General features: G+C 50.1%; 1 protein-coding gene across 6 annotated transcripts in view; it reads left to right on the top strand.

Moving 5' to 3' along the window:
* Positions 1-15,934, top strand: part of HCFC1 (host cell factor C1) — a 28,541-nt gene extending 12,607 nt beyond the window's left edge. For 2 of the 6 annotated variants that reach the window (XM_074276921.1, XM_074276917.1), the window contains exons 8-26: positions 66-425; positions 791-951; positions 1,499-1,696; positions 2,209-2,433; positions 2,636-2,740; positions 3,507-3,855; positions 4,128-4,270; positions 4,433-4,571; positions 5,110-5,330; positions 5,923-7,672; positions 8,036-8,199; positions 9,130-9,682; positions 10,222-10,560; positions 11,071-11,186; positions 11,269-11,403; positions 11,695-11,880; positions 12,467-12,764; positions 13,325-13,388; positions 13,576-15,934. In XM_074276921.1, coding sequence (XP_074133022.1) covers positions 66-425; positions 791-951; positions 1,499-1,696; positions 2,209-2,433; positions 2,636-2,740; positions 3,507-3,855; positions 4,128-4,270; positions 4,433-4,571; positions 5,110-5,330; positions 5,923-7,672; positions 8,036-8,199; positions 9,130-9,682; positions 10,222-10,560; positions 11,071-11,186; positions 11,269-11,403; positions 11,695-11,880; positions 12,467-12,764; positions 13,325-13,388; positions 13,576-13,615 — 5,546 coding nt within the window. In that variant the 3' untranslated portion in view covers positions 13,616-15,934. Of the gene's footprint in view, positions 1-65; positions 426-790; positions 952-1,498; positions 1,697-2,148; positions 2,434-2,635; positions 2,741-3,506; positions 3,856-4,127; positions 4,271-4,432; positions 4,572-5,109; positions 5,331-5,922; positions 7,673-8,035; positions 8,200-9,129; positions 9,683-10,221; positions 10,561-11,070; positions 11,187-11,268; positions 11,404-11,694; positions 11,881-12,466; positions 12,765-13,324; positions 13,389-13,575 lie in introns of all 6 variants that reach the window. The other 4 variants (XM_074276922.1, XM_074276919.1, XM_074276918.1 and 1 more) reach the window with 4 other exon arrangements.
* Positions 15,935-26,167: the final 10,233 nt, after the last annotated feature.

Below are 26,167 nucleotides of genomic sequence, written 5' to 3'. Positions count from 1 at the left end.
GGCAGCCCCGTGGGCACAGACGGCAGCTCCTGCCTCACTCCCTTCTGGTGTGTTTGCGTTTACAGAGAAGCCTCCTGCCCCATCCCGGGTGCAGCTGGTCCGAGCCAACACCAACTCCCTAGAGGTGAGCTGGGGAGCGGTGCCAACAGCTGACAGCTATCTCCTGCAGCTCCAGAAGTATGACATTCCTGCTGCTGCCGCCGCCACCTCGCCTGCAGCCAACCCAGTTCCATCTGTGCCTATCAATCCCCCCAAGAGCCCTGCCCCAGCTGCAGCAGCCCCTGCCGTGCAGCCACTGGCCCAGGTTGGCATTACGCTGCTCCCACAGGCAGCTGCAAACCCCCCCACCACCACCACCACCATCCAGGTCTTGCCGACAGTGCCTGGCAGCCCCATCCCTGTGCCCACCACAGGTCGGACTCAAGGTGAGCCATATGGCCACATGTTGAGCTGGCCTCTGCCTGGTTGGGGAGAGCAAGGGAGTGGTCTGAGGGAGACCTGCCTCTGGGCACCTGAAACTTGTAGTCTTACCAGAGGATGAGTCACTTAGTCAGTGTGCGTTGTGTGGAAGGAGGAAACGGTACAGTCTCCGTCCCCAGAGTGATTCCAGGCTGAGAACGGCACAAGCAGAATCAGGCACCCCGTTAGGAACAGTGGCCTGGAATGTTAGCCATCCCAGGGGGCAGTGACACAGGCCACAGCTTGCTTGGGGTGGGTTAGCCTGCAGTGACGAGAGGAAGAGCCTCTGCTCTGCAGTCACGCAGTGGGCATGCTCCCCCTTTATTGGCAGGTGTCCCTACTGTTCTCAAAGTGACTGGTCCCCAAGCTACAGCAGGAACTCCCCTGGTCACCGTTCGACCAGCCAGCCAACCCGGGAAAGCTCCAGTTACTGTGACTTCGCTGCCTGCTGGTGTCCGAATGGTTGTGCCGACACAGAGTGCCCAGGGGACAGTGAGTTGATGCCCGCTTGGCTTTTCTGTGAAAGGATACCGGAGGGAAATCCTCCGTTGCCCTTGAAGGAAAACACATGTAGAAACTAAGAGTCTTTCTGGGGTTTGGGGCGAATGGCTCGTGCCCTTGGAGGGGAACACGAATGGAAACTAAAAAGCCTTTGTGGGCCTTGGGACAAATAGCTTGTATCTTATTGCATGGTCCTTGAGAATGTCACCAGGGAGTTGGATGATTAAAGATCCTGTAGCCAGAGAAAGTTGGAAGTATGTTACTTTAGAGTCAGGAGGAGGTTGCAGAGCTGTCAGGATGCAGCTCATTGGGCCCCTCCCCTTGTCCCCGTTGTGCTGAGGGGAGGAAGGAGAAGGAAATGGTGAGATTGCTCTTTTAGCCGAGAGCCCACTGAGATATAGGTGAGTATCCTGTAGGCCCCAAGCACACGGGCCCAGAAGGCAAAGCCAGTTGGCATTAGTTTGTATGTGCATAGACGCACGGGGACAGCTTGAGTTCAGGATTCAGGCCCAAGCCAGGTCTTCCTTTCTGCTGCTAGGTGATTGGCAGCAATCCTCAGATGAGCGGTATGGCGGCATTGGCAGCTGCAGCTGCAGCCACCCAAAAGATCCCTCCTTCCTCGGCTCCCACAGTACTGAGTGTTCCCGCAGGGACCACCATTGTTAAAACAGTAGCTGTGTCTCCTGGAACCACTACCCTTCCAGCCACAGTGAAAGTGGCCTCCTCCCCTGTCATGGTAAGCACTTGTCTGTCTACCTGTGAAGACCAAAAACCTTGTGTCTGCTCCTTCTGGATGGAAGTAACGTGTTCCAGGTATCGCGGTCAGCCTCTACTTGGGAAAAGCAAGTGGGAACCCCCACACTTGTTCTCTGAGTTTTGAATGAGAACAGTAGGTTTTAACGAGTAGAAGAACGTTTGTGACCCGAGTTCTGGGAGAGTTTCCGAACCGGGGGTACGGGAGTGTGCACCCTGTGGAGGAGCTTAACTAGTCCTTCCCCAGGATTCGGGGAGTCCTAGACTGAACAGCATACCCCAGAGTATGGTGGCCATGAGCACTTGATTGCCTTCCTTCTATCCCAAAGTATTTCACTGTGAATTAGCCACGAAAGCTAAAATTGAGGGCTCTTACAGCACAATAACATCTGAGGCTCTTGATTTTAATTTTCTATTTTTTTTGAGTCGACTCAGGTATTACCTCTGGGGATTCCTGAAATCAGTGCTTCATGCTCTTACTTCTTTCTGCCTCAGGTGAGCAACCCTGCCACCCGGATGTTGAAAACGGCAGCAGCTCAAGTGGGCACATCAGTGTCATCAGCTGCCAACACTCCCACCCGCCCCATCATCACTGTTCACAAGTCGGGCACTGTGACTGTGGCTCAACAAGCCCAGGTGGTGACCACTGTGGTTGGTGGGGTCACTAAAACCATCACTCTGGTGAAAAGCCCCATCTCTGTCCCGGGGGGCAGTGCACTGGTGAGTAGCAAGTTTCACTGGGCAGTGTCCAGACTGAGTCCCCAGTTGAGCTCAATACATGCTTCTCAGGACCTGGGGCAGCCTGACAGTAGCTAGCTGGGACTTTGAAGGTGCATTCCAGGAAATTTAACAAAAATACGTATACACGAAACAGACGCCCAGATTGGCCACGTCCAAAATCTCTCTCGTCTTCCCTTTACAGATTTCTAATCTGGGCAAAGTGATGTCAGTTGTTCAGACCAAACCGGTTCAGACCTCAGCGGTCACAGGCCAGGCTTCTACTGGCCCTGTGACTCAGATCATCCAGGTAAGCCACTCATCCTGGGGATAGCAATGGCGGGGATGCGTTCATTCATAGAAAAGTAATTTTGCAGCGGATCAGAACAGGTACTTTTCCAGATTTGTGCCGTTTCCCTAATGGCTACAAGAGACTTAGAGGTGATTTCTTTTACTAGGATTGATTATCAAGATTGGAGTGTTTGCTGTGGAAATGGTGGGGGGAGTGGGGCAGCAAGAGGCAAGGACTAGGAGGAGGCAGGCGTCTGCTTCGGACTCTGCTTAGGGAAGATACGAGGCTGCCGGGGCTGGATGCTGAGTGCCACGGGAGGGCAAAGGACAATGAAACTTGTTTCTTCCCCAAACGAACCAGGCCAGGCTGTCAGCTCGGAGCAGTAGCAGGAACAGCTAGCGTTTTAGACCGCCTGAAGGTTTGCCAAGCCCTTTACAAATGTGATCTCATTTGAAGCGAGAGAAAAGGATAGGAGCGAGTGGCCTGGGCCGTCATTGCTTACCCGTGCCAATTACATATGTCACTCGTAGCCGAAAGAGGTTTGGAGCTAGGGAAGGTGCACGTGCATGCATACGTGTATGCATATAGATATGTCTAGAGATTATATACATATGTATAGAGATTTTCAACTTTAAAAGTGGCAGGAAAGATTCTGATGCTCAGTTCTGTCAGGTGATGGAGCTGTCCTGTTCCCTACCCCTCCCCCCCCTCCCCGAAGCCTGGCTGAAATGTTATTTCCTCTTTCCACTTCTCTCCTCCAATCTGCTAATGCCCTTCCTCTCAGACCAAAGGACCCCTGCCAGCGGGTACCATTCTGAAGCTGGTAACGTCAGCAGATGGCAAGCCTACCACCATCATCACCACCACTCAAGCTAGCGGAACTGGAACCAAACCCACCATCTTGGGCATCAGCAGCGTCTCCCCCAACACCACCAAACCGGGCACTACCACCATCATCAAAACCATCCCCATGTCGGCTATCATCACCCAGTCCGGAGCGACGGGTAGGGGCGTCGGGCAGGGGCCGCGCGATATGTACCCGAATACAATTACTCTCCAAAAGTCACCCGACACAACATCCTGGGTGTCCCCCAATGGGCTGAATTCTGAGTCGGGGTATAAGGTCCAGGCTGGTGAGTAACTGGATTACGAGGCTGGAGAGAGCAAATGGGGCAGTTTGGAGTTCTCTTATTTTCCCTTTTTCTTTTTTTTTCAAGCTTTAGGGGGGGGAGGTGGCTGGGGTAGCTGTGACTTCCTTTTAGGACACTTGGAGGGGTGGAAGGTAATAGAATAAAGCACCATCTGCTGCACACTGGGCTGGAGGTGGGTTTGGAGGGAGCTTAACAGTTGTTTTCTACCAGTCTGACCAGACACTGGGCTTTCTTTTTCTCCCCCATCCTTCCAGGTGTGACCAGCAGCCCTGGGATCAAATCCCCCATCACCATCATTACCACAAAGGTCATGACGTCGGGCACGGGCACACCTGCCAAAATCATCACTGCTGTCCCCAAAATTGCTACTGGACACGGGCAGCAGGGTGTAACCCAGGTGAGACGGGCCTGCCACGCCACTGGCATCATACTGATTTAAGTAGAACAATGCTCTCTCCCCACCCTTCGGGAATATGTCTTCGAAGTTCTAGCTTCCTTTGTGGAGCATCCTATAGTATTGGCCAAGGATCGTTTAGCTCTCTAACCTTTGGTGTTACAGGTGGTGCTGAAGGGGGCCCCTGGACAGCCAGGCACCATCCTCCGAACAGTTCCCATGGGTGGGGTGCGGCTTGTCACTCCCGTCACGGTATCTGCTGTTAAGCCAACTGTCACTACCCTGGTGGTGAAGGGCACCACAGGTATGTCTAGTAGGCAGGAGGTTGAGCGATTGGCAGGCCTTGCCAATCTCCTGATCTGATCTTCCTGCTACCTCACAGGAGGGGAAAGGGGGAGACTGGCACGGAAGTGATCTAGGTATAGAAGCAGGCATGGGACCCAGCTATCCTCCCATCAGGGTACCACCAAGCCTCCCATCCCAATATAGTGCCTTCACATTCTACTCACGGGGAGTTTCTTGCGTCTTGCATTTTGCTCTTGCCGTTTCCTGTCCCGCACAGTGTGTTTACCGTGGCGGAATCGCCCCGGGAACTGTTTTCCCTTCTAAATTCCTGTCAGTCTTGACTTCAGACTTACAGGTATTTTCTCCCCATACCCGCCATCCGAATTACGTCCTCGCCAGAACGAGACCTACCGGACTAGCCGTAGCTGTAGTTAAAAAGAGAACGGGGACCTCTTCGGCTCCTGCAGTGGGAGTGGGGCGGGGAGCCAAGCGGGCAGCCCGGCAACGCTATCCGGGAAGAAACGTCCCCGTCTCATCTCGTTTCTCCTTCACTCCAGGAGTCACAACCCTCGGCACTGTGACTGGAACGGTGTCCACCAGCCTCGCTGGAGCAGGCGGCCATAACACCAACGCCTCCCTAGCTACTCCCATCACCACCCTAGGGACGATCGCCACCCTTTCGAGCCAAGTGATCAATCCTACGGCCATTACCGTGTCAGCTGCCCAGACCACTCTGACGGCGGCAGGAGGGCTCACCACCCCCACCATTACCATGCAGGTAGGCCCTTCTTCCATGGCCTTGAGCCAGTCACGCCACCACAGAACCGAGCTCTACGGTAGCGCGGTGAACGGGCCAGACCGAATGGCGGGAGAGCCGAGTTCTCCCCTCTTGACCCTGGGCAAATCCTTGGTCTTAGCTGCCTCTTCGATTATCTTCCACCCAAGCTCGTGTCCTAAGGTTTAAGTCAGGTGAAGGGAGAAAACTCTTGCACCGTTTCCCTAGAAAGTGGGGTATTGTCTCCTGGATTGGGTGCGGGAGGAACACGTGACTTCTGTGTTTGTGTGAGTGAGTGACTTCATTTCTCCACTTTCTTCTCCCTGCCTCACTGTGTGCCCACCACTACTTCCTGGGCTTCAGAAATTGGATTCCCAAATTAGCCTGAAGGCTGGGGTTGGCTTTCTTCCTGATCACTGCTTGATCCACTGCACGTGTCAGCGCTGTGTATCACTACAGAAACTCGGGAGACCGCCCCAGCCTCAGAGCTGAGCCAAGATGGAGAGATTCTGGGAGGATGGGAAGAGAAGGGTGTGATGGCATGGGAGAAGAAACTTGATAGACTAGGGCAGTTTATGCTTCTGTTTTTTCCTAGCCTGTCTCTCAGCCCACTCAAGTGACGCTGATTACCACACCCAGTGGAGTGGAGGCCCAGCCAGTGCATGACCTCCCTGTCTCCATCTTGGCCTCACCTACAACAGAGCAGCCCACAGCCACAGTCACAATCGCTGAATCAGGCCAGGGCGATGTGCAGCCCGGCACCGTGACACTAGTGTGCTCCAACCCCCCCTGCGAGACCCATGAGACGGGCACTACTAATACAGCCACTACAACTGTGGTAGCAAACCTTGGGGGCCTCCAGCAGCCAACCCAGGTCCAGTTTGTTTGTGACAGGCAGGAAGCAGGTGCCTCATTGGTGACTTCAGCAGTGGGTCCACAGAATGGCAGCGTGGTGCGGGTCTGTTCAAATCCCCCCTGTGAGATCCATGAGACAGGCACCACCAACACTCCTACTGTGGTCAGTGCCAACCTAACCATCCCCACACTGCTAGGGGCAGGGCAGATTGTGTGCTCCAACCCCCCTTGTGAGACCCATGAGACAGGTACCACCAACACAGCCACCTCTAGTATGGCCGGGCAGCATATGTACTCCAACCCCCCAGGGCAGCCCCAGGAAGCAGGTACCGCCAATAGAGCTGCATCCACCGTGGCTGGGCAACGAGTATGCTCCAACCCCCCGTGTGAGACCCATGAGACGGGTACCACCAACACGGCCACCACCGCCACATCCAACATGACTGGGCAGCGTGTGTGTACAAACCCCCCGTGTGAGACCCATGAGACAGGAACCACCAGCACTGCCACTACTGCCATGTCCAACATGGGCTCAGGGCAGCCAGCAACTGCCAGCCAGCAGCGTGAGACACATCACACTCACACAACCAACACCCCCACCACAGCCCGCTCTAATATGGGCACTGGGGAGCCCGAGGGAGCACAGGCTCCCGCCAAGGTTCCATGCCAAACCCATCAGACCAGCGCAACCAGCACCACCATGACTGTGAAAGCTACAGAGAGACCATGCCCAGTCGCTCCCCGGCTTTGCCCCAATCCACCCTGTGAGCCTGGCACCGGCACCACAGGTTCTGTGGGGCCGGCACCTCAGAGCAGCTCAGCTAGTGGGGGCCGTACCGGCGCAGGCTTAGGGCAGCTAGCCTTCGTCAGCCGGCAGTCCGAGGTACAGCATACCCATACAACAAACACCCCGACTACAGCCCGGTCCAACATGGGCGCTGGGGAGGCCAGTGGGGTACAGGGGCCCACAAAGCCCTCATGCCAAACACATCAGACCAGTTCCACCAGCACCACTATGACTGTGAAAGCCACAGAGGTGCTTTTCCTGGCTGCTTCCGCCTGTTCCAACCCACCTTGTGAAACGCATGAGACTGGTACCACCAACACAGCCACTACCTCGAATGCAGGCACTCTCCAGCAGGTGTGCTCCAACCCACCCTGTGAGACCCACGAGACTGGTACCACACATACGGCCACCACTGCCACCTCCAATGTAGGCTCCAGTCAGCCCGGGCAGCAGATACCTGCTAGCCCTCATTGTGAGACTCGCCAGACCACCTCCACTGGCACCACCATGACAGTCAACTTTGGTGTCCCACCCTCTGGGGCCAGCCCCTCCCAGAAGACCCTGGAGGCAGCCTTAGATTCTGCAGCAGCACCAGCCCCTTCCCCAGGGCAGAGGGTGTGTTCCAACCCCCCCTGTGAAACCCATGAGACAGGCACCACACATACGGCCACCACTGTCACCTCAAATATGAGCTCAAACCAAGGTGAGTTTAGAGGCAAGTGATCCTTTTGTTCAGGCCCCAACCTTGACTTTAGAACAGGAGTTTTGGGAGTGGGAACTCCCCGGGGGAAGAAAACTTGGATTTTCTAGGCACTTGGTCCCCGAAGAAGATCACATCTTAAGCTAACTTTGTGGTAAATTGGGTGAGAGATGTTGATTACTTTGCAGATGAGGAAACCAGAAAAAGGTCTTAAGGTCACAGAACCTTACTTCTAATTCAAGCTTCTTCCCTTGGACCCTGCACCTCTGGTCCCACTTCTCCAGTCTGTGGAGAAGTGGGAGGGCCCAGTGTAGCCCAGCCCAGCACGGCTTTCATTCCAAAGCTACCTGTTTTCCCTTCCCCTAGACCCACCGCCAGCCGCAGGCAATCCAGGGGAACCGGAGAACATGCAAGGAGAGAGCATGAGCACCACCAGCTCCGGCACCATCACCACAACAGTTTCTTCCACTCAGACCCGCGCTGTGACTACTGTGACACAGTCCACGCCAGTTCCTGGTCCTTCAGTGCCGGTGAGAAGCCATTACGGCCTTTACAGCGGATTCCTTTCCTTTCCAAACCGGAGGGCTCTGGCCAAAGTCCTAATGTTTTGTCCTTCGGGGAAAAGCAGTGTACTTGTGGCTAGGTTGGGCTTCCGTGGTCTCGGGCAGAATATTGGGGTGGGATCGAGCAGCCCGGCTGGCAAACAGAGGGGAAAACCTTAGTGCGGGCCAGGAGCTGGCCTGGCCTGGCCTGGCTTTCCTAGCATACATCCCCCTGCCCTTTCCCATTCCGTCTCCAGAAGCCCCCGCTGACCACATGGATAGACTCCCTCTTCTTGGCCCGCACCCAAGGGAGGTGCTCCCGGCTGTGATTTGGGGGTTTGGGCCTCAGGTGTCTCTGGAATGACCAGTTAGCACATGGTGAAGCTGACTTGGCCCCAGCACCATGTAGCCCTGGGGGTGCCTTGGGCTCCCCGGTGTGGAGCTTAGTGCTCTCTTCCCCTGGGCATGGAAGGTAGGGTGTGACACACCCGTGCCATCGTCTTGCCAGGAAACGGGTGGAAGGGAGAAGGGGGCAGATCGCCCAGCCATGCCCACCAGCTCGAGGAAGCCACTAATAGGCAGCAAAGTTGTCTTTATTTCCCGAGTCCCCTCTCCTCTCTCCAGCAGCTGTACACAACCTGATTAGCTACGAGGAGGCAGGATTGTTGAGGCGGAGGGGTTACTATGGTTACGGAAAATGAGCACAATCTTGGAACTAGAACTTGTGGCCTCAGCCCTTTTATCTGTAGCAAGATTCTTTCAATAGGTCACCCTGGCAGCTTTTGCACCCCCCCCCACCCCCACCCCCTCAAAAGCATATCATTTGAACATTCCTAAGGAAAACCTTAGGGAAGAAACGGTTTGCAACTGTTGCTTTTCATCCGCCTCCCTCTAACCAAGGCCTCCCTAACCTTGCAGAACATCTCATCGATGACGGAGATGCCTCCCGATGCCATGGCTACAGAAACGTCTGTCTCAGCCACAATAGCAGTGGCTGTGACTGGCACAGACGCGCAAGAGGTGGCCCTCTCGGCCACAGACATCCTCCAGCCCTTAGAAGAGATCCCAGCTGAGACGGAAGCTCCGCAGCAGCTCTTACAGCCTTCCTCTGCTCCTGGAGGAGAGCAGACCGAGGGCCCGTCAGCCACTCACAGTCCCGATCTACAGGCAGCGGTGGACATGAGTGGACCTGGGGAGCCCTCCTCGGGCCAGGAGGCTGCCAGCTCAGCCGTAGTGACGGCCGTTATGGTCCAGCCGCAGCCACAGCCTGAAGTGGACCAATTGTCCCTGCCCCAAGAGCTGATGGCTGAAGCTCAGGCTGGCACTACGACCCTTATGGTTACAGGCCTCACCCCGGAGGAACTGGCAGTGACGGCAGCAGCTGAGGCCGCAGCCCAGGCAGCAGCTACTGAGGAAGCCCAGGCCCTGGCCATCCAGGCTGTACTCCAGGCAGCTCAGCAGGCCGTCATGGGTAAGTTTTTTCTCAACAAAGGGGTTCTGGGTAGAAACGATCCCTAGAGCCGCCCACAGCAGTATGAGGATGCTGCCGTCTCTGTTAATTATCGGAGCCAGTGCTATGGCAGGCTGCTACTCAGAGCTAACCTCCTGGAGAGATCTTAAGTTCTTTGAGCTCCTTTTGCTCATGTTTCAGGGGAATGGGTGGGTGGGTGGTGGGAGGCCAAGTGTGGGTAAAGCTTTGAAGGGGGAGCAGTCTTGAATATAGAATGAGGAGGTTGCCAAGGACAGTCCGGAAGCTAGGCCACTTGGCCCAGAGCCCTAGTTGGTGCCGACAAAACGGCAAGAAATGAGGACGGTATGGGGCATAGGATCCTCTGCCACCCACACCGTTTTGCGTTGTCCTTTCATTTGGTGGTGAGTGGAACTGGAATGCCTGGTAACTGGGGGAGGTCAGGGACCAAGGGTGATAACAGCCACCGAGGAGTCAGGTCTATTGTCATTAGACTGAACAGACTAGAGCTCTGATTGGTGCTTCCTCTGGCCCTGGAGCAGGTGCTGGCGAGCCAATGGACACATCGGATGCTGCCGCAGTGGCACAGGCAGAGCTGGGGCACTTGACAGCTGAGGGCCAGGAGGGGCAGCCTACTTCCATCCCCATCGTGCTGACCCAGCAGGAACTGGCTGCTTTGGTGCAGCAGCAGCAACAATTGCAGGAGGCTCAGGCTCAGGCTCAGGTGCACCACCACCACCACCACCACCACCACCTGCCTACCGAGGCTCTGGCCCCAGCTGACAGCCTCAATGACCCAGCCACGGAAAGTAATGGCCTCAGTGACCTAGCCAGTGCTGTCACCAGCACCGTGGCCCTTCTGCCTTCCACAGCAACAGAGAGTAAGTGGGTGCCTCCGCCACCCGAACGGAGTGTTGGCCAGGAGCGATGTGGGGGTCACTCTGGGAGCCTTTCCAATCCTCGGGGAACACACAGTTCATGTTGCCTGCTGACAAGCTCTTCGCCCTCCCGTCCCCCGCCCCCCCCCAACCCACTCCCTGCCTTTACCTTCAGACCTAAGGTGCTTCTCGGCCCTTTCCTCGGGGAGCAGACAAAGCCCCTGGAGGCAGCCGGCCTTAAGTGTTTGTCTGTATGGGATCGAGTGATTTAGAGGGAAAAGGCCTGGATTCAAGATTCGTCTCCAGGCTTCTCTCAAAGTCTTCTTCACAGTTCTCAGGAGAAGATAACTCATTTCAGGAAGAAGGCGACAGCCTGAAAGTGTGTGCAAGCCTGTCAGTGGCAAAGGTCCCTCCCGGGGGCCGGAATAGCTGCCGTAGAAGAAGGTGCAGGGCGCAGGATGTGAGAGCCAGGTCTCCTTGAGACCTCTTTCATCAGATACTTTGTTTTCCCAGGTTTGGCTCCATCTAACACATTTGTGGCTCCTCAGCCAGTGGTGGCTAGTCCAGCGAAGCTCCAGGCAGCTACTGCCCTGGCTGAGGTAGCTAATGGCTTCGAGTCACCAGTGGGGGTGAGTTGGGTGCGTTGGTCCTTGAGGGAATACAACTCTTCCACATGTCCTTAACATTGACTTGATCCCTTGTCTTCTCTAGAAACCTGACCCCTTGCCCCCACCTATGAAAGCCACAGCCAAGAAAGAAAACCAGTGGTTCGATGTTGGGGTCATCAAAGGCACCAACATGATGGTGATGCACTATTTCCTGCCCCCAGATGATGCCCCGAGTGACGTGAGTACCCCCTCCAACCTCAGGCCTAGGCCTGGTACAGTCAGCGCTGGCTCTTTCCCGTTCCGGGGTCACGTTCCTATCCATGCCACTTCTTGCTAGTTCTTTGGGGGGGGAGGGGGGGGGTCATTCCCTTAACTGTAACAACAGTTTGTAGGTCTTTGTATTGACTTGTCAGCTTTTTTTCCTCTGCCCCTTCTCTCCCTTCCCCCAAGCCCATAGAAGGATCCTTGGTGGGAAGCCAGTGAGGTAACCTTGGCTATAGTTTTTTTATCTTTTCCTGTCCCTTACCAGGATGACTCGGGCACTATCCCTGACTACAACCAACTAAAGAAGCAAGAGCTGCAGCCAGGCACAGCCTACAAGTTCCGAGTGGCGGGCATCAATGCCTGTGGCCGGGGGCCCTTCAGTGAAATCTCAGCCTTTAAGACTTGTCTGCCTGGCTTTCCCGGGGCTCCCTGTGCCATTAAAATCAGTAAAGTGAGTGTTGACCCGAGTCTGAACGTAACCTACAGGGCCCCTTTCATTCAGCTCGTCCTCACCCTTTTTTGTGCAGAGTCCTCCATACAAAGCCCAAAGGGGGGAAGGCTTATGTTGAACAAAGGTGGGTAGTGTTGAGCTGGGGGTTGCGAGTGTCTCGGCTCCAGGGTGAAGAAGGGGGGGGGAGGGGGAAACATGAAGCATGTTTGTCTGACCAGAATGTGGCTGTGGAAGCAGTATGGTGTGTGAGACCTAGACTTCAGACACAATCTTGCTGGTGTTACTGGTCCTCCTGATCAGTTACTGCAAGTTGTCGTCTTATTTTTAAGCCTCAGTTTCCCTACTTGTAAAGTGAGGCAGAGCACTGACATTCTTGCTGTGGGTTAGCAGGAGGCAGTGACGGCAGCGGGGGAAGAGGGACGTAGCTGTGGTTCAGGGCTCCCATCTGTCTTAAACTTTGGGTCTCTGCTTACAGCTTGTTCCTTCTTTTTTGCCTAGTGGCATTTCAGGCTGACGGGGGTAGCCCTGGGCCTGTGTTTGAGATTTTAACCTCTCTCTTTCTCACTTTCCCCTTTGCCCTCGTAAGAGTCCAGATGGTGCACACCTCACCTGGGAGCCACCCTCAGTGACCTCGGGCAAGATCATTGAGTACTCAGTATACCTAGCCATCCAGAGCTCCCAGGCAGGTGAACCGAAAAGCTCAGCCCCAGCTCAGTTGGCCTTCATGCGGGTCTATTGTGGGCCCAACCCATCCTGCTTGGTGCAGTCCTCCAGCCTCTCCAATGCCCACATAGACTATACCACCAAGCCCGCCATCATCTTCCGAATTGCTGCCCGCAATGAGAAGGGCTACGGCCCTGCCACCCAAGTCAGGTGGTTGCAAGGTAAGAAGTGTACATGAGAGGGGAATCGGGGGCACCTGGGTAGGGTTTTGAAGGACACCTCTGGCAGGAGGTTGAGCAAAGAGACAAAGAGGTTTGTGCTCTATGGGTCATAGATTATACCGTAACGCGGGGCTGGGAGGGGGTCTTCTTATCCCAGAACCCTATTCTAGGGTTGGGAGAGACAGAGTAGAGGTAATCCCTTCCCGTGAGCTCCTGGTCTCACGAAGGGGACATTGGAGGAAGGGGGGGGAGTTGGGGCTGAGAAGGTTGTTGATTGTTAATATGTGTGCGAATGTAACATATGTTGATCCAAGGTGATTCACAACTGGAGCCCCGAGTGGAGAGCTTGAAGAAGGGGCCGTGGGCTCTGATGAGGGAGTTGGGATATCAGCACATGGCATTTTTATGGGAAAGTAAAAATTGTGGAGTTGAACAGGTTTGAGAACCGCCGTCCCACTCGTATCTCCCTCGAGCCCCGGTTTGCCCGTGTGGCGAGCTGAGCCGCCTCGCCTTGCCATTCCCGTTCACCCTCTCCTTTCTGTCCTTGTCTCCCGTTGTAGAATCTAGCAAGGAGAGTTCCAGCTCCAAGCCTGCCAGCAAGCGGCCCTTGTCATCACCAGAAATGTAAGTGGGGCCTCCCGACGGTGGCTCTGGGAGACTTGGGGGGAAGAGAGATGGATAGTGTAGGTGGGAAAGATGCCGGATACTAGTGCCCACCGCCCAGCCTAACACTTCCTGCCACCGGGGTCTTGAAAATCTAAGAGGAGAAAGAGTGGGAGCCTATCCTGACCCTTCTTTCCCTTCTCCCAAGGAAATCTGCTCCAAAGAAATCCAAGGCAGATGGCCAGTGAATGCCGACCCTCTCCCCAGCCCCCTGCTCTGCTTCCAAGATACCACCTGCTGCGCCTTGTTCAACTTCCCCTCCTCCTCCACTCCCCCACCCTTTACCCCCAAACCTTTGGAGCCTCCCTCTGCCCAGTTTTCTTGTTCTCCACGTTGTTTTGGTTTGGTTTGGTTTGGTTTTTTGAAAGGGTGGGGAGGACAAATTATTATGAAGAAAGCACATTTTAAAATATTGGGTTGGGGAGGGGAAAAGGTTAGCTTGAGAAAGAGGAGGAGAGGCCTTCCCACCCCGGACCCCTGTCCTGGATTTTGCATGCAGTACCAAACTTCAGAGACAGTGTGGGTGGTAGAGGGGAGGAGGATGACAACGGTGGGGGACCCTTTGGCAGTCTCCCTCTACCCATGAAAGCTTTTCACAGCAGGGGTCCCGTGTAGGTTTTACGCTTGTCCCATATTCGTGACCTTTGAGAGAGAAATTTAAAATTCCTTTTTAAAACAACCATTTCTTTATTCTTGGTTTTCCCTGGGGTTGCAGAGGAGACAGGTGTGGGAATGGAGGAGGAGGAGGAAGAGGAGGACTTCAGCCGCCAGAAAATCAAAGGAAACCACCGGGCAGTGGGCGCTTAGCCAGCCTTCCTCCCCTCCCACCCCTTCCTCCAAAGTCGGACTTAGGCAACCCCATGGGCATCTTTTGTCATTTTTATCTTTTTAGTTTGCAGCACCCAGGTTCCTTAACCTCCCCTCATCCCTGTTCCCCCCGAGCCTGATTCCCCAGGACCCTGGCATCACAATCTGCTACACCCCCCACACGCACTCCTGCACAGAGCAGGGGCTGGCACGGGCAGCATGGCTTGGTCTAGAAGATGCTTTGTAACGCCACACTTAGGGCGAGGTAGCCCCAGACAAGTTAGGGTCAGGGGAGGGGGGGGGGAAACTATCATAATTTTTTTTAAGTGAAAAGTTGAAGAAAAATGAAGCTCATTTTTATTACAATCTTATAGTACGTGGGGCTTTTTTTCCCTTTGGGGGGGGGGTATCTTTTAGCAATGTACAAAATGGATTACTTTTTTTTCCTCCCAATTTAGCATCAGTCTTGGCAGGGATGTTCTGGGTGGGGGGAGGCGGGAGGGGGGTTAAACTGGCCAGGATGAGAAGAGAATGGCAGCCCTGGGTAGCGCCAGCAGAGACAGGCTTTAAATACTTTGGTTTCTCTTGACCGCAAACACTTTTTGCATGTTGCCGGTCCCTTATCTTCTGCTGGCCCAATTCCCCTGAAGGAAGAGGGTATGTCAGGTTAATTGGGAGGAAGGAGGCAATAACAACTTAGGCACATAAAGAACCCAGATCCTTTCAAGTTTATCACGCTTGCCGCTTGGGCAATAAGTGAACCATCAGGTTGGTTTTCGAGAAAGGTAATGTTGGAATATGCTGCCTCCCTTGTCCCCCACCCCACCCCCCATCCTTTTATGTTTGAGCTCCCGGTAGGCCCTTCCCTGGTCGGCTAGGGCCAGTCCAAACAGGAAGGGTTTCTGGTATAGATGGAGCTGAGAGTAGACAGCTGCCAGTTTCCAAGAGAGGCCCTTCCCCTTTCCTTTCCCCCTCCCCCAAACTTTTGTTTTTGGGGGAGCAGGGGACTTGAAAGGGCAGAATGGAAACTTGGTTCGGAAGAGGTTGAAGTTTGGCGATCGGAGGGGGATGGGGGTGCTCTTTCTCAAAGCCAGCAGCTCCGGCCTACAGATTCCATGAATTTGTAGGCCTTGCTCTCCAGCTTCACCCACCTGCTCTCCTGAAGAGTAGAGCCAGTGAGTCAGGAGCTGAACTCAATGTAATAAGGCAGGGTGGCCGTGGGGGGCCAAGCTCCCCGGTGCCCCAAACCTGCATTGGCAAAACGAGCACTTTTCAAAATGCTGTACAAAAGAATTTCCAAACAAACAGCCAGCCTTGAGGACCTGGCTAGAGCCTCTCCTCAGTTCTTGGGCCAGTCTGGAGAGGTAGCGACCGAGATCCTTTTCCCTGCTCACCCGCGGTACCCTCTTCACCCCTCTGCTATTGGACCCTACAAAACTGCAGGGCCTCTTCTTTTGTATTATAGTATATTTCACTGTGGACGACTTTACTGTTTAGTCTCTTAGATTCCATTCGCCTGGTCCTGCCATCTGTTTTTCTTCATCTTCTACCACCCACCCCTTTAATTTCTTGCTTTTTTTTTTTAAGAACAGCTGTTCTATCTTCCATTGTAGAGAACCCCTCCCCCTGTGACTCAATATTACCCTAGTGCTATGTTGTTTGTGCTATTTTGAACAATAAAATACGTTTTTTTGAAATAACCATGTGCTTTTTCTTCCCCCACTCACAAACTCTCCAAAGACCCAGAGGTAGAAAACGCACGTTCCCTTGCTCTACCTCCGCTCTCCAAAGAGAAAGTACGGTGCTTTGTTTGGGTCACTCAAATTGTGGGGCCCAGCTCCGAGGGAGCGTCTAGCCTTTAAGGATGAGGGTTGCACTGCTACCCAGAACATCTAGCTGCCAGTCCCGGTTCTGCTAGCTAGCTGTTGGGCTTTAGATGGGTCACTGCACACCGCAGTTATCCTACCTGTGGAAGGGGAAGAGGGGGGAGTCGACAAGGATGGCTTCTAAGGGGCCATGTGAGGAGAAGGTACATCTTGAAGGCAAAACCTTCAAATCCATGGGGTCTGATTCTAGTATAACTTGGAACTGAGCACACAATGACCGAAAAGAACAGGGTGGAGTCTGGGATATGTCCAGGATAGCTGGGGATAATGTAACTAGCTGCTTTGCTATGCAAACTTCCCCTGCTCACTTCCCCTTTGTGTTGTTTGCTCTGGGAGAGGGAACCAGAATGGGGACCTGCTAAGATACTACATTTAGGGGCAGGCACAAGTTAGACTGGGCTCCTCTTTTTGCTATGATACTTTTTCCTCAGTTTCGGAGCTAGATCTTGATCAAATAAAAGTTCCTTTTGTTGCCAAAAGGCCAGCAAGATCCAGAAGAAGCTCTCCTCTAAGTTCAGGATGCTTATTTTCCTCACATTCCCCCAAGGAAGGATTTCTTTTTGCCTCTCTGAAGCTGTCTCCAGCGCCCCTTCTTCCCCCCCCCCCTTGCCTCTTGCTGAGGTCACACCCGGTTCAGGAGATCCTTATATGGGACATTTCCACTTGCCATCTAGTACTGGATCTAGTACTGATTCTCTGCTGTGTCTCTTAATGAGCAGAACCAGGGGCCTGTCATCTCCCTGTTCCTGACTCCACGGCTAAGCACTGGGCCGAGTGCACAGAGATATTCAGTAATGTCAGTCTCCCGAGAAATCTCTTCCTCTCTGAGCTTCAGTTCATGAATCCAGTCAGGGGCTTGGGCAACATCCCTTCCAGGAGCCTCTTCCCAGCACTTTTGGGGAAATGGAAGCAGGAAGCCCTGGCTTCTCCGGGAGCTGCCAGTCTGCCCAGGGAAATGGGATTCGCTCAAAGGCACCACTCCAGAAATAGGGCAGTGTGTGTTTAGGGTCGGTTTAGAAGGGCTCAAAGGAAGGGGAGCAGGCAAGTGTTCAGAAGACTTCCCAGTCAAAAGCACTTTAAGCTGGAGGATGGCTAAGATTAGAACACGTAGGGATAAGGATTCAGAGACTCGATGGGGAGCAAGTGAGCTTCCGGAGGAGGAGGTGAGTGAAAGGGAGCACGGGAAATAGAAAACTGGAAAGGTGATTTGGAACCAAATCATCATGGAGACTCTTTAATGCCATGATGCAGGATTCTATCCTGTAGGCATCAAGAAGGGGGATCTGTTCAAATCTTCAGAAAGATGGGGTAATCCTGGACGAAAGGGAAGAGATGGCCCGTATCAGTCTCTGGGATGGGCACGGTGCCCTTTCCACTCCCACCCCACTCCACGTGCCCCATGTCCCTACCTTGTGGCTATCCACACCACAGCCTGGATGAGTGTTCTATAGATTAGGGTAGAAAACAGTTCATTATCATCAGCCAAAGAGGGGGAAGGTTCTTCACACAAAAGCATTGGAGAAAGAACCCCTTCCTCAGCCTGGGCCAACAATGTCAGCTGCACAGGAAAATCTCTCCATCCCAACTTACTGAGAATAAGGGGCGCCCTTCCCAGTCCTTGCCAACCATGCTGGTGACCTCCCTCAGTGGAGACAATCTGAGCTGTTCCCCTGAGGAAGGGTTCCACTGAGCACTTTTCACGAGCATGCTTCTTGCTCACAAGTGAATGAATGAATGAATGAAAAAGTATTAAGCACTTACTATGTGTGGAACATAAAGGATACAAATAGAAAATTAAGACAGTTAATTAAGAACCAAAGCAGAGGCTGCTGACAGGTTACATCTCTGAAGGGCCCTATGGCTAATAGATTAGGCCGAAGGAGGGGAGGGGCAGGAAATAGCCACTGTTCCCAGGAATGATGGGGTTTCCTGCCTCTGCACAGTCAACTTGGTGACACAGTAGATAAAATTCCAGGCCTGGAGTCAAAAAGGCTCAATTTTGTTAGTTCAAATCTGGCCTGAGACACCAGCTGTATGACCCTGGACTAGTCACTTAACCATTTACCTCAGTTCCTACTTTGTAAATGAGCTAGAGAAGGAAGTGGCATTCCAAATGTGGAATTTGAGTGATTCTGGATAGACATTAAGCACAGCTCCCCACCTGCCAGCCAAGAGACTTGGTCTCGTTCTTGAGCAGCAAGAATGGAAAGCGCTCCTGGACGGGGAGAGGGGAGGGAACGGGGTGAAAGCCCATGGAAAAAAGGCCTTTCTCCTTGCACTTTCCAGCACAAGGTACGGTGCTACAAGCAGACTAAAACTTCCAGCCCCGCTCCATGCCAGATGATGCTGGGCAGAAGGGGCTCCTGGAATTATAACTCCAGCCTCGTCAGATCGGCAGCCCCGACCCCCCCACTCAGTGCGGGGGGCTCGGGCTAAATCGAGCAGTAACCCCAGGCTGCTAGGCTGTCCTACCTAACTTACCAGCCCGAGGGATGTAAAGCCGAATAGAAATCATTCCTGCCCTCTGCCCTTACAGATTGGCGCCACACGTGTGGATGTTGCTGTTCCTAGACTGGGCCTTGAAATTCTGTAAGCCTTACCTAGCAGTGCCAGCGAGTCCGGCCCCCAGCGTCTCCTCATCAACAAGAAAACACCTTTTGGAAGTCTTCTAGTAGGCCACGGCGACCTTTCCTGAAAGTGGAAGCCCCCCCCCAACCCCCCTAACCCCCCCCACCTTGTTCTTCAAGAAGTTTAAATTGTAATGACTGGCTTATTTGAGGAAATACCAGATCGTGGAAGAAAGAGGGCCCAAATCATTTGGGCCTGGGGAAGTTTCACTCAGATCTGAAGCTCGAAGAAAGGAAGGGAAGAGTCCATTCCTGGCAGGGTCCAACAGGTGGGCTGTCCGGCCCAGAGCCCCCAAACGAGCCGGTCTCTGCAAGGCCCCCGTTCTCCCTTCCCCATCACAGCCTTAGGGGTTTAGGGTTCCAGAACTAGAGAACCTGCCGAAGGATGGTCGGTTAAGACTTTTCCTTTTTGTGGGGTGTTTACAGTACCTTGTAAAATGTGGGGGAAGCATTTGATCATAGGCTCTGTGTTGCCTTTAGCTTTGGCAAAACTCCCCTCAAACTCCCACTTAATTTTTCATGCCTAGCAGCAAGATACCGAAACCTGGGATGGGGAGAGTGGAGCTATGGAAGGCTTAACTGCAGAAGTGGATGAAGCAGAGCCGGCCGGACCTGAGAAGCCAGGCTGGGGGCTAGATTTGAAGGCCTCCAAATGCTGAATGTAAGGCCTGTCCTTGAGGAGGCCAATGGACTGGCTGGGCAAGTGGGGTCTGAGGTCAGCGGCGGGGGAAGGGTCTCAAACGATCCTTGCCAAGGTACTTCAAGTTCTCTTTGGCTCATGAATGCTCCAGGAAAAACTCTTTAAGTTTAGGCCTTCCCTTCTTATGGGTCCCAGATCTCTCAAGGTGGGTGGTGGTGGTGATGGTGACCACTTTATGCAAGACAGCCATCAGAGGGAGCCAGCTAGTGCTTTCTTTCTTTGCAGAAAGTGCATGAAACACCAAAAAGGCTCATAGAAAAATACAGGAAACATTCTATAGAGTACTATTTCCCATTCACCTCAGGCCTGCAAGTCACGGCAGTCATGGGGGTGGGCTGCCAAGGTCTTTCACCTAGCAGTGACGTTGTTTTTGTGTGCCAGCTATAAAACAATGGCCCTCTTAGTGCTAGTCCTTTTTCTCCTCCAAGAAACTGCTGGTGAAGAGACTTTCCTTTAGTCAACTGGTGCCCTAAATCCCCCAATCTGGAATTCTTAACCCACAAGGTAACCAAGGTCGGAAACATCCATTTATCAAGCTCGCTGAGAAAAGGAAGCCAGAAAGCGGGAGCCAGCTATCACTGGTTCAGGAAAGCTTGGCTTTCACCGCAGTCAACCCGGCTCCTACTTCCATGCACCTCTGCTATCCAAGGTTTCTGAAATTTTTTCCACTCACCACCCCTTTCCACGCAAGAAGTTGTGCATAACCCCAGGGATATAAACTAGATAAGCAAATCAGATATTTACTGACAATAAATCATCATTTCATGATCTTCCAATTACAAGACCCCACGTGGGACCACAAAGCACAGTTTAAAAAGCTGGATGCTGTAAGACACCACCATGGGCCAAGAGAGAAATGCTCCTTACTGCACTGGCCTAGAAGTCCAAAGGAGAGAAACTCTACGATGAGGAAGAAGCCTGAAGAGCAGCAGAGCCTTCCCACAGCTCATTAGTTATAGGCCAAAGAAGGAAAGGTTCCTCAGACAATAGTCTACTTCCCCACACCCCCATTCCCAGTCACCAGCAGGGCACCAGCGGCCTTTGGTTACTAAAGACCTAATCAGAGTTCACTGGATCCTACCAGCAGGGTAGGTGTTCCTCATCAAGGGTATCTTGCCCCTTGTGATGACAACCCTGATGAACCACCTCTTGCGGGGAGGCCATGGGGTGAGAAGGGACAGACACCATGCCAGGAATGCCCACAAATGCACCACCAGCCGCTGCTTAGAGGTCTCTGGTGAAGGGACCCCATTGACTTCCCCATGAATTTCATGTTTGGACAAGTCCAGCGAGAAAGCGTTTTCCTTCCCAAGAGCCTTCTGTTCACCTCTTTGTAACTGCTCCCTCTTGCTCCTGATTCCGCCTTCCCGGACCCAGCAGAGCAAGCTCATCCTTCTGTCACATCACAACTCTTTAGACATCCAGAAGCTGACTGAGTGGGGTCCATGCCTGGATCCTTCACCATTCTTGCCTTCTCTGTATTTACCCCAACATTACTTATAAATACTATTGGTATTTTATTTTTCCCAATTACATGTACAAATAGTTTTAAACATACATTTTAGTAAGATTTTGAGTTCCAAATTTTTCTCCCTCTCTCCTTTCCCTCCCTAAGATACCAATCTGATATAGGTTACACAGATACATACAATCATTTAAAACATATTTCCATATTAGTCCTGTTGTGGAAGAAAAATCAGAACTAAAGGGAAAGGGGGCCGCTAGGTGGTGCAGTGGATAGAGCACCAGCCCTGAAGTCAGGAAGATCCGAGTTCAAATCTGACCTCAGACACTTAACATTTCCTAGCTGTGTGACCCTGGGCAAGTCACTTAACCCCAAGTGCTTAGCAAAAAGTTAAAAAATATAATAAAATTAAAAAGGGAGAAACTATGAGAAAGAACCTCCCCAAAGAAAGGTGAAAATAATGTGATTCTACCTGCACTCAGTCTCCATGGTTCCTACTTAGCTTTCAAGACCCAGCTCAGGTATCACCATTTCCAAGGAATTTCTCTGTTCCTCTCTGCTAGCCCCAGTGATCCCCCGCCATCACTACCAAGACCCTTTAGACCTTATTTGTTCTGTGTCTAATATTCTCTGTGAGAACTGGCTCCCCAACCAGTTTCCAAAGGTCAGGGTCTAGCTGTTCCCAGGCTATTGTTTCCCCCATAACACAGTCAAGGCTGTGCAGGGAGGGCTCAGTCATTAACTGGAAACTGGGGAGACAACCATTTCAGGACCCCCAGGTACTTCTATCTCTTAGGCCCTCCCCATTCCCAACCCAGATCCCAGCCTCCAAAAGTAGCACAGAAGTTGGGGTCTTTTTTCCATACTTTTCCTTAGTTCTTCACATTGAAAATAATTGTCATTGATATAAGTAAGTGGCGATCTGAACCTGCCTTCCCAGAGTGCCATCCCTTTATTGAAAATTATGCCGGCTCTTTTTGTAGTGGCAAGAAACGAGAAATTGAGTAGATACTCACTGAATTGTACAACGTAACAAACAGTAAGACTCTGATGATCAACTATGATAGACTTGATTATTCTCAGCGGTCCAGTGATCCAAAGCAATCCTACTAAGCGTTAGCTAGAAAATACCATCCTCGTCACGATGACTCAGTGATTCACTGTCAGCTTTCCTTTTAACATTGTAAGAGAAACAACTATGGAAACTGCATGTAAATCAACACATGCTATGTTCACCTTTTTTCTTTTTCTTCTTTTTTCCTCTCATGGTTTTTTCCTTTTGTTCTAACTTTTCCTTCCTAACATAATTCATAAGAAAACATATATATATATATATATATATATATATATATATATATATATATATATATATATATATATATATATATATATATATAATTTTTGTAATAATTTTTATTTACCAGATAGATACATGGGTAATTTTACAGCATTGACAATTGTCAAACCTTTTGTTCTAATTTTCCCCCTCCTCCACCCCCCCCCCAAGATGGCAGGTTGACCAATACATGTTCAATATGTGAAAGTATAAATTAAATACAATATATGTCTACATGTCCAAACAGTTGTTTTCCTGTACAAAAAGAATCGGACTTTGAAATAGTGTACAATTAGCCTGTGAAGGAAATAAAAAAATGCAGGCGGACAAAAATAGGGGGATTGGAAATTCTATGTAGTGGATCACAGTCATCTCCCAGAGTTCTTTTGCTGGGTGTAGCTGGTTCAGTTCATTACTGCTCTATTGGAGCTGATTGGGTTCATCTCATTGTTGAAGAGGGCCACGTCCATCAGAATTGATCATCATATAGTATTGTTATTGAAGTATATAATGATCTCCTGGTCCTGCTCATTTCACTCAGCATCAAGAAAACATGTTTTTAAAAATGAATGTACATGTATAGCTTAAAACAAAACTTGTTTTACAAGTAACTAGGGAAAATAAGAAGAAAAAAGAAGAAAATTATGCTGGCTCTTTCGTAGGTAGTATCAATGAACTAGAAATTCAGTGGATGCCCATCAGTTGGGGAATGGCTACATGTCATGTTATGCATATAATGGAATATAGTTCTTATTTTGTATTCAATTCAGAATTCATTTTGATTTTATTATTTTAAAGCATATCTGATATTGTTTTAGGCAGTATTTTTTCAGGTAGGCATTTTATTTTTTGTTAGTGTAATCATAGGCATCTGATGTCCTACACAGTTTCATGTAATTCCCTCTGTTAAAATTTTAAAACAGTTAGTATTAATTAATACCTTTTTATTAGTAGTGGCATTATTACAATATAAATGACGTTGCCTATATATATTTTTTTCTCCCTGAGGCTGGGGTTAAGTGACTTGCCCAGGGTCACACAGCTAAGAAGTGTTAAGTATCTGAGATTAGATTTGAACTCAGGTCCTCCTGAATTCAGGGTTGGTGCTCTATCCACTGCGCCACCTAGCTGCCCCTTAGTTGCCTATATTTATTGGATATCTCTGTGTGAGAAGCTGAGTAGTTTAGTAGAAAGCACATTAAACTTAATGCCAAGAGAGACTTACATCAACTGATGCTGAGTGAAATGAATAGAACCAGAAGATCTCTGTACACTTCAACACTGTATGAGGATGTATTCTGATGGAAGTGGAAATCTTCAACATAAAGAAGATCCAACTCACTTCCAGTGGATCAATGATGGACAGAGGTAGCTACACCCAGAGAAGGAACACTGGGAAGTGAATGTAAATTGTTAGCACTAATATCTGTCTGCCCAGGTTACTTATACCTTCGGAAGCTAATAATTAATGTGTAACAAGAAAGTGGTATTTACACACATGTATTGTATCTAGGTTATACTGTAACACATGTAAAATGTATGGGATTGCCTGTCATGGGGGGAGGGAGTGGACGGAGGGGGGGATAATTTGGAAAAATGAATACAAGGGATAATATTATAAAAAAATTACTCATGCATATATACTGTGAAAAAAATTCTAAAGAAAAAAAAAGAAAAATAAATGAAAAGAAAACAACAACAACAACAACAACAAAAAAAAAAAAAAAAAAAAAACTTAATGCCAAGAAAAACCTTAATTCCTTCCTATCTAACCTTAGCTATGTGACATTTAGGGTCTTTGCCTTCATACAATGGATGAATACTGTTTCCTAATTTTCCCAATCCTTTTTAGTTAAAAATCCCTTTCCTCTTTTAATTATTATTTTTTTTATTATAGCTTTTTATTTATGAGGTATATGCATGGGTAATTTTCCAGCATTGACAATTGCAAAATCTTTTGTTCTAATTTTTCCCCTCCTTCCCCCCCCCCTCCCAGATGGTATCAGTTCATGTAAGTCTCTCCAGGCCTTTCTGAAATCATCCTGTGGTCATTTCTTACAGAACAATAATATTCCATAATATTTACATGCCATATTTTATTTAGCCGTTCTCCAATTGATGGGCCAGGTTCCAGTTTCTGGCCAGTACACAAAGGGCTGCCACAAACATTTTTGCACATACAGGTCCCTTTCCCTCCTTTAAGATCTCTTTGGGATATAAGCCCAGTAGTAGCACTGCTGGGTCAAAGGGTATGCACAGTTTGATAATTTTTTGAGCATAGTTCCAGATTGCTCTCCAGAATGGCTGGGTGTAAGGAATAAAGTTCTATAAGTGAACAAGAAGACTATATGATGATCAATTCTGATGGATGTGGCTCTTCTCAACAATGAATCAAGACAATTCAATAACCTTGGGATAGAAAATATTATCCTCATCCAGAAAGAGAACTATGTGGATAGAAACAAAGTATTTTCACCTTTTTTTGTTTGTTTATTTGTTTACTTTTTCCTTCTTGTGGACTTTTACCCTTTCGGTCTAATTTTTCTTGCACAATATGACAAATATGGAAATATGTTTAAAAGGATTGTACATGTCTAACTTATATTGGATTGCTTGCCCCCTTGGGAAGGGAGGAGGAAAGGAAGAGATGGAAAAAAATTCAAAACACAAAGTCTGACAAAAATGAATGTTGAAAACTATCTTATATATATTTGAAAAAATAAAATACTATTGAAAGTTAAAAAAAGAAAAGAAAAATATGCTAACTTGGTCATCTTTATTCCCTAGAATGTTGAGTATTTTTAGCACCTCTTGATGTGGTTGTGTTCTCTACCTATTGCATTGTTGTGAATTGTTAGCCATTATTTGATTTTGTACCATAAAATAGTTTTGAGTTATAGAAAACAGCATAGCATAGTAATTTTTTTTAATCTGAAGAGAAGTTACGGTAACTAAAATACGATCAGATGAGGAACATAAGCTATATGAATGTAATGGACTATTATTGTTCTATAAAGCCTTCTTAACATTCTGTCTGCTACATTCATTTGTTTGCTGGCAAAAAAAAATATTAAGATTACTTTTCTGTTTGTGTTAACACTAATTTCTATCAAGCTGTTATGATTTTTCTGTCAGTCTTTTTTATTCGCTTAATATTGGCTAGCTTTCACTTTGTACCAGGATCATTATATATCAAGCAAATAAATTCAAGCAACCCCTGGGCGGAGGAGTTGAGAGAAAGAAAGAAAGAGTGAGAGAGAAAGAAAGAAAGAGTGAGAGGGAGGGAGAAAGAAAGAAAACAAGAAAGGAAGGCAGGAAGGGAGGGAGGGAGAGAAGAAGGAAGGAAGGAAGGAAGGAAGCAAGAGAGGAAGGAAGGAAGGGAGGGAGGGAGGAAGGGAGGGAGGGAGGGAGGGAGGGAGGGAAGGAAGGAAGGAAGGAAGGAAGGAAGGAAGGAAGGAAGGAAGGAAGGAAGGAAGGAAGGAAGGAAGGAAAATTATGCTGATTCAGTGCCTCATTGTCAGCTGTCCTTTTAACACTCTAACAGTGAACTAGAAAGAGACCAAGTATTAATTTGGGTAGCTAGGTGGTGCTCTAGTGCCAGGTCTGAAGTCAGGAAGATTCATCTTTCTGAGTTTAAATGTGATTTTGGTCATCTAGTAACTGTGTGACCCTGGGTAAGTCACACTTCACCCTGTTTGCCTCAGTTGCCTCATCTGTAGAATGAGCTGGAGAAGTAAATAGCAAACCACTCCAGTGTCTTTGCCAAGAAAACTCCAAAATGGGGCCACAAAGAGTCAGACAAGATCGAACAACAAAAAGTCAGTTCAGCAAAACTGACCAGACCAGAAGATCAACCTCAACCTTGAGTGTCCTGCTCTGAAAAGAAATACATTCATGTTAGCATCTCTTCGTATATCCC

This window comes from Sminthopsis crassicaudata, chromosome X, assembly GCF_048593235.1.
Source record: "Sminthopsis crassicaudata isolate SCR6 chromosome X, ASM4859323v1, whole genome shotgun sequence".
NCBI lineage: Eukaryota > Metazoa > Chordata > Mammalia > Dasyuromorphia > Dasyuridae > Sminthopsis > Sminthopsis crassicaudata.
This window is presented reverse-complemented; position numbering and strand designations above follow the sequence as displayed.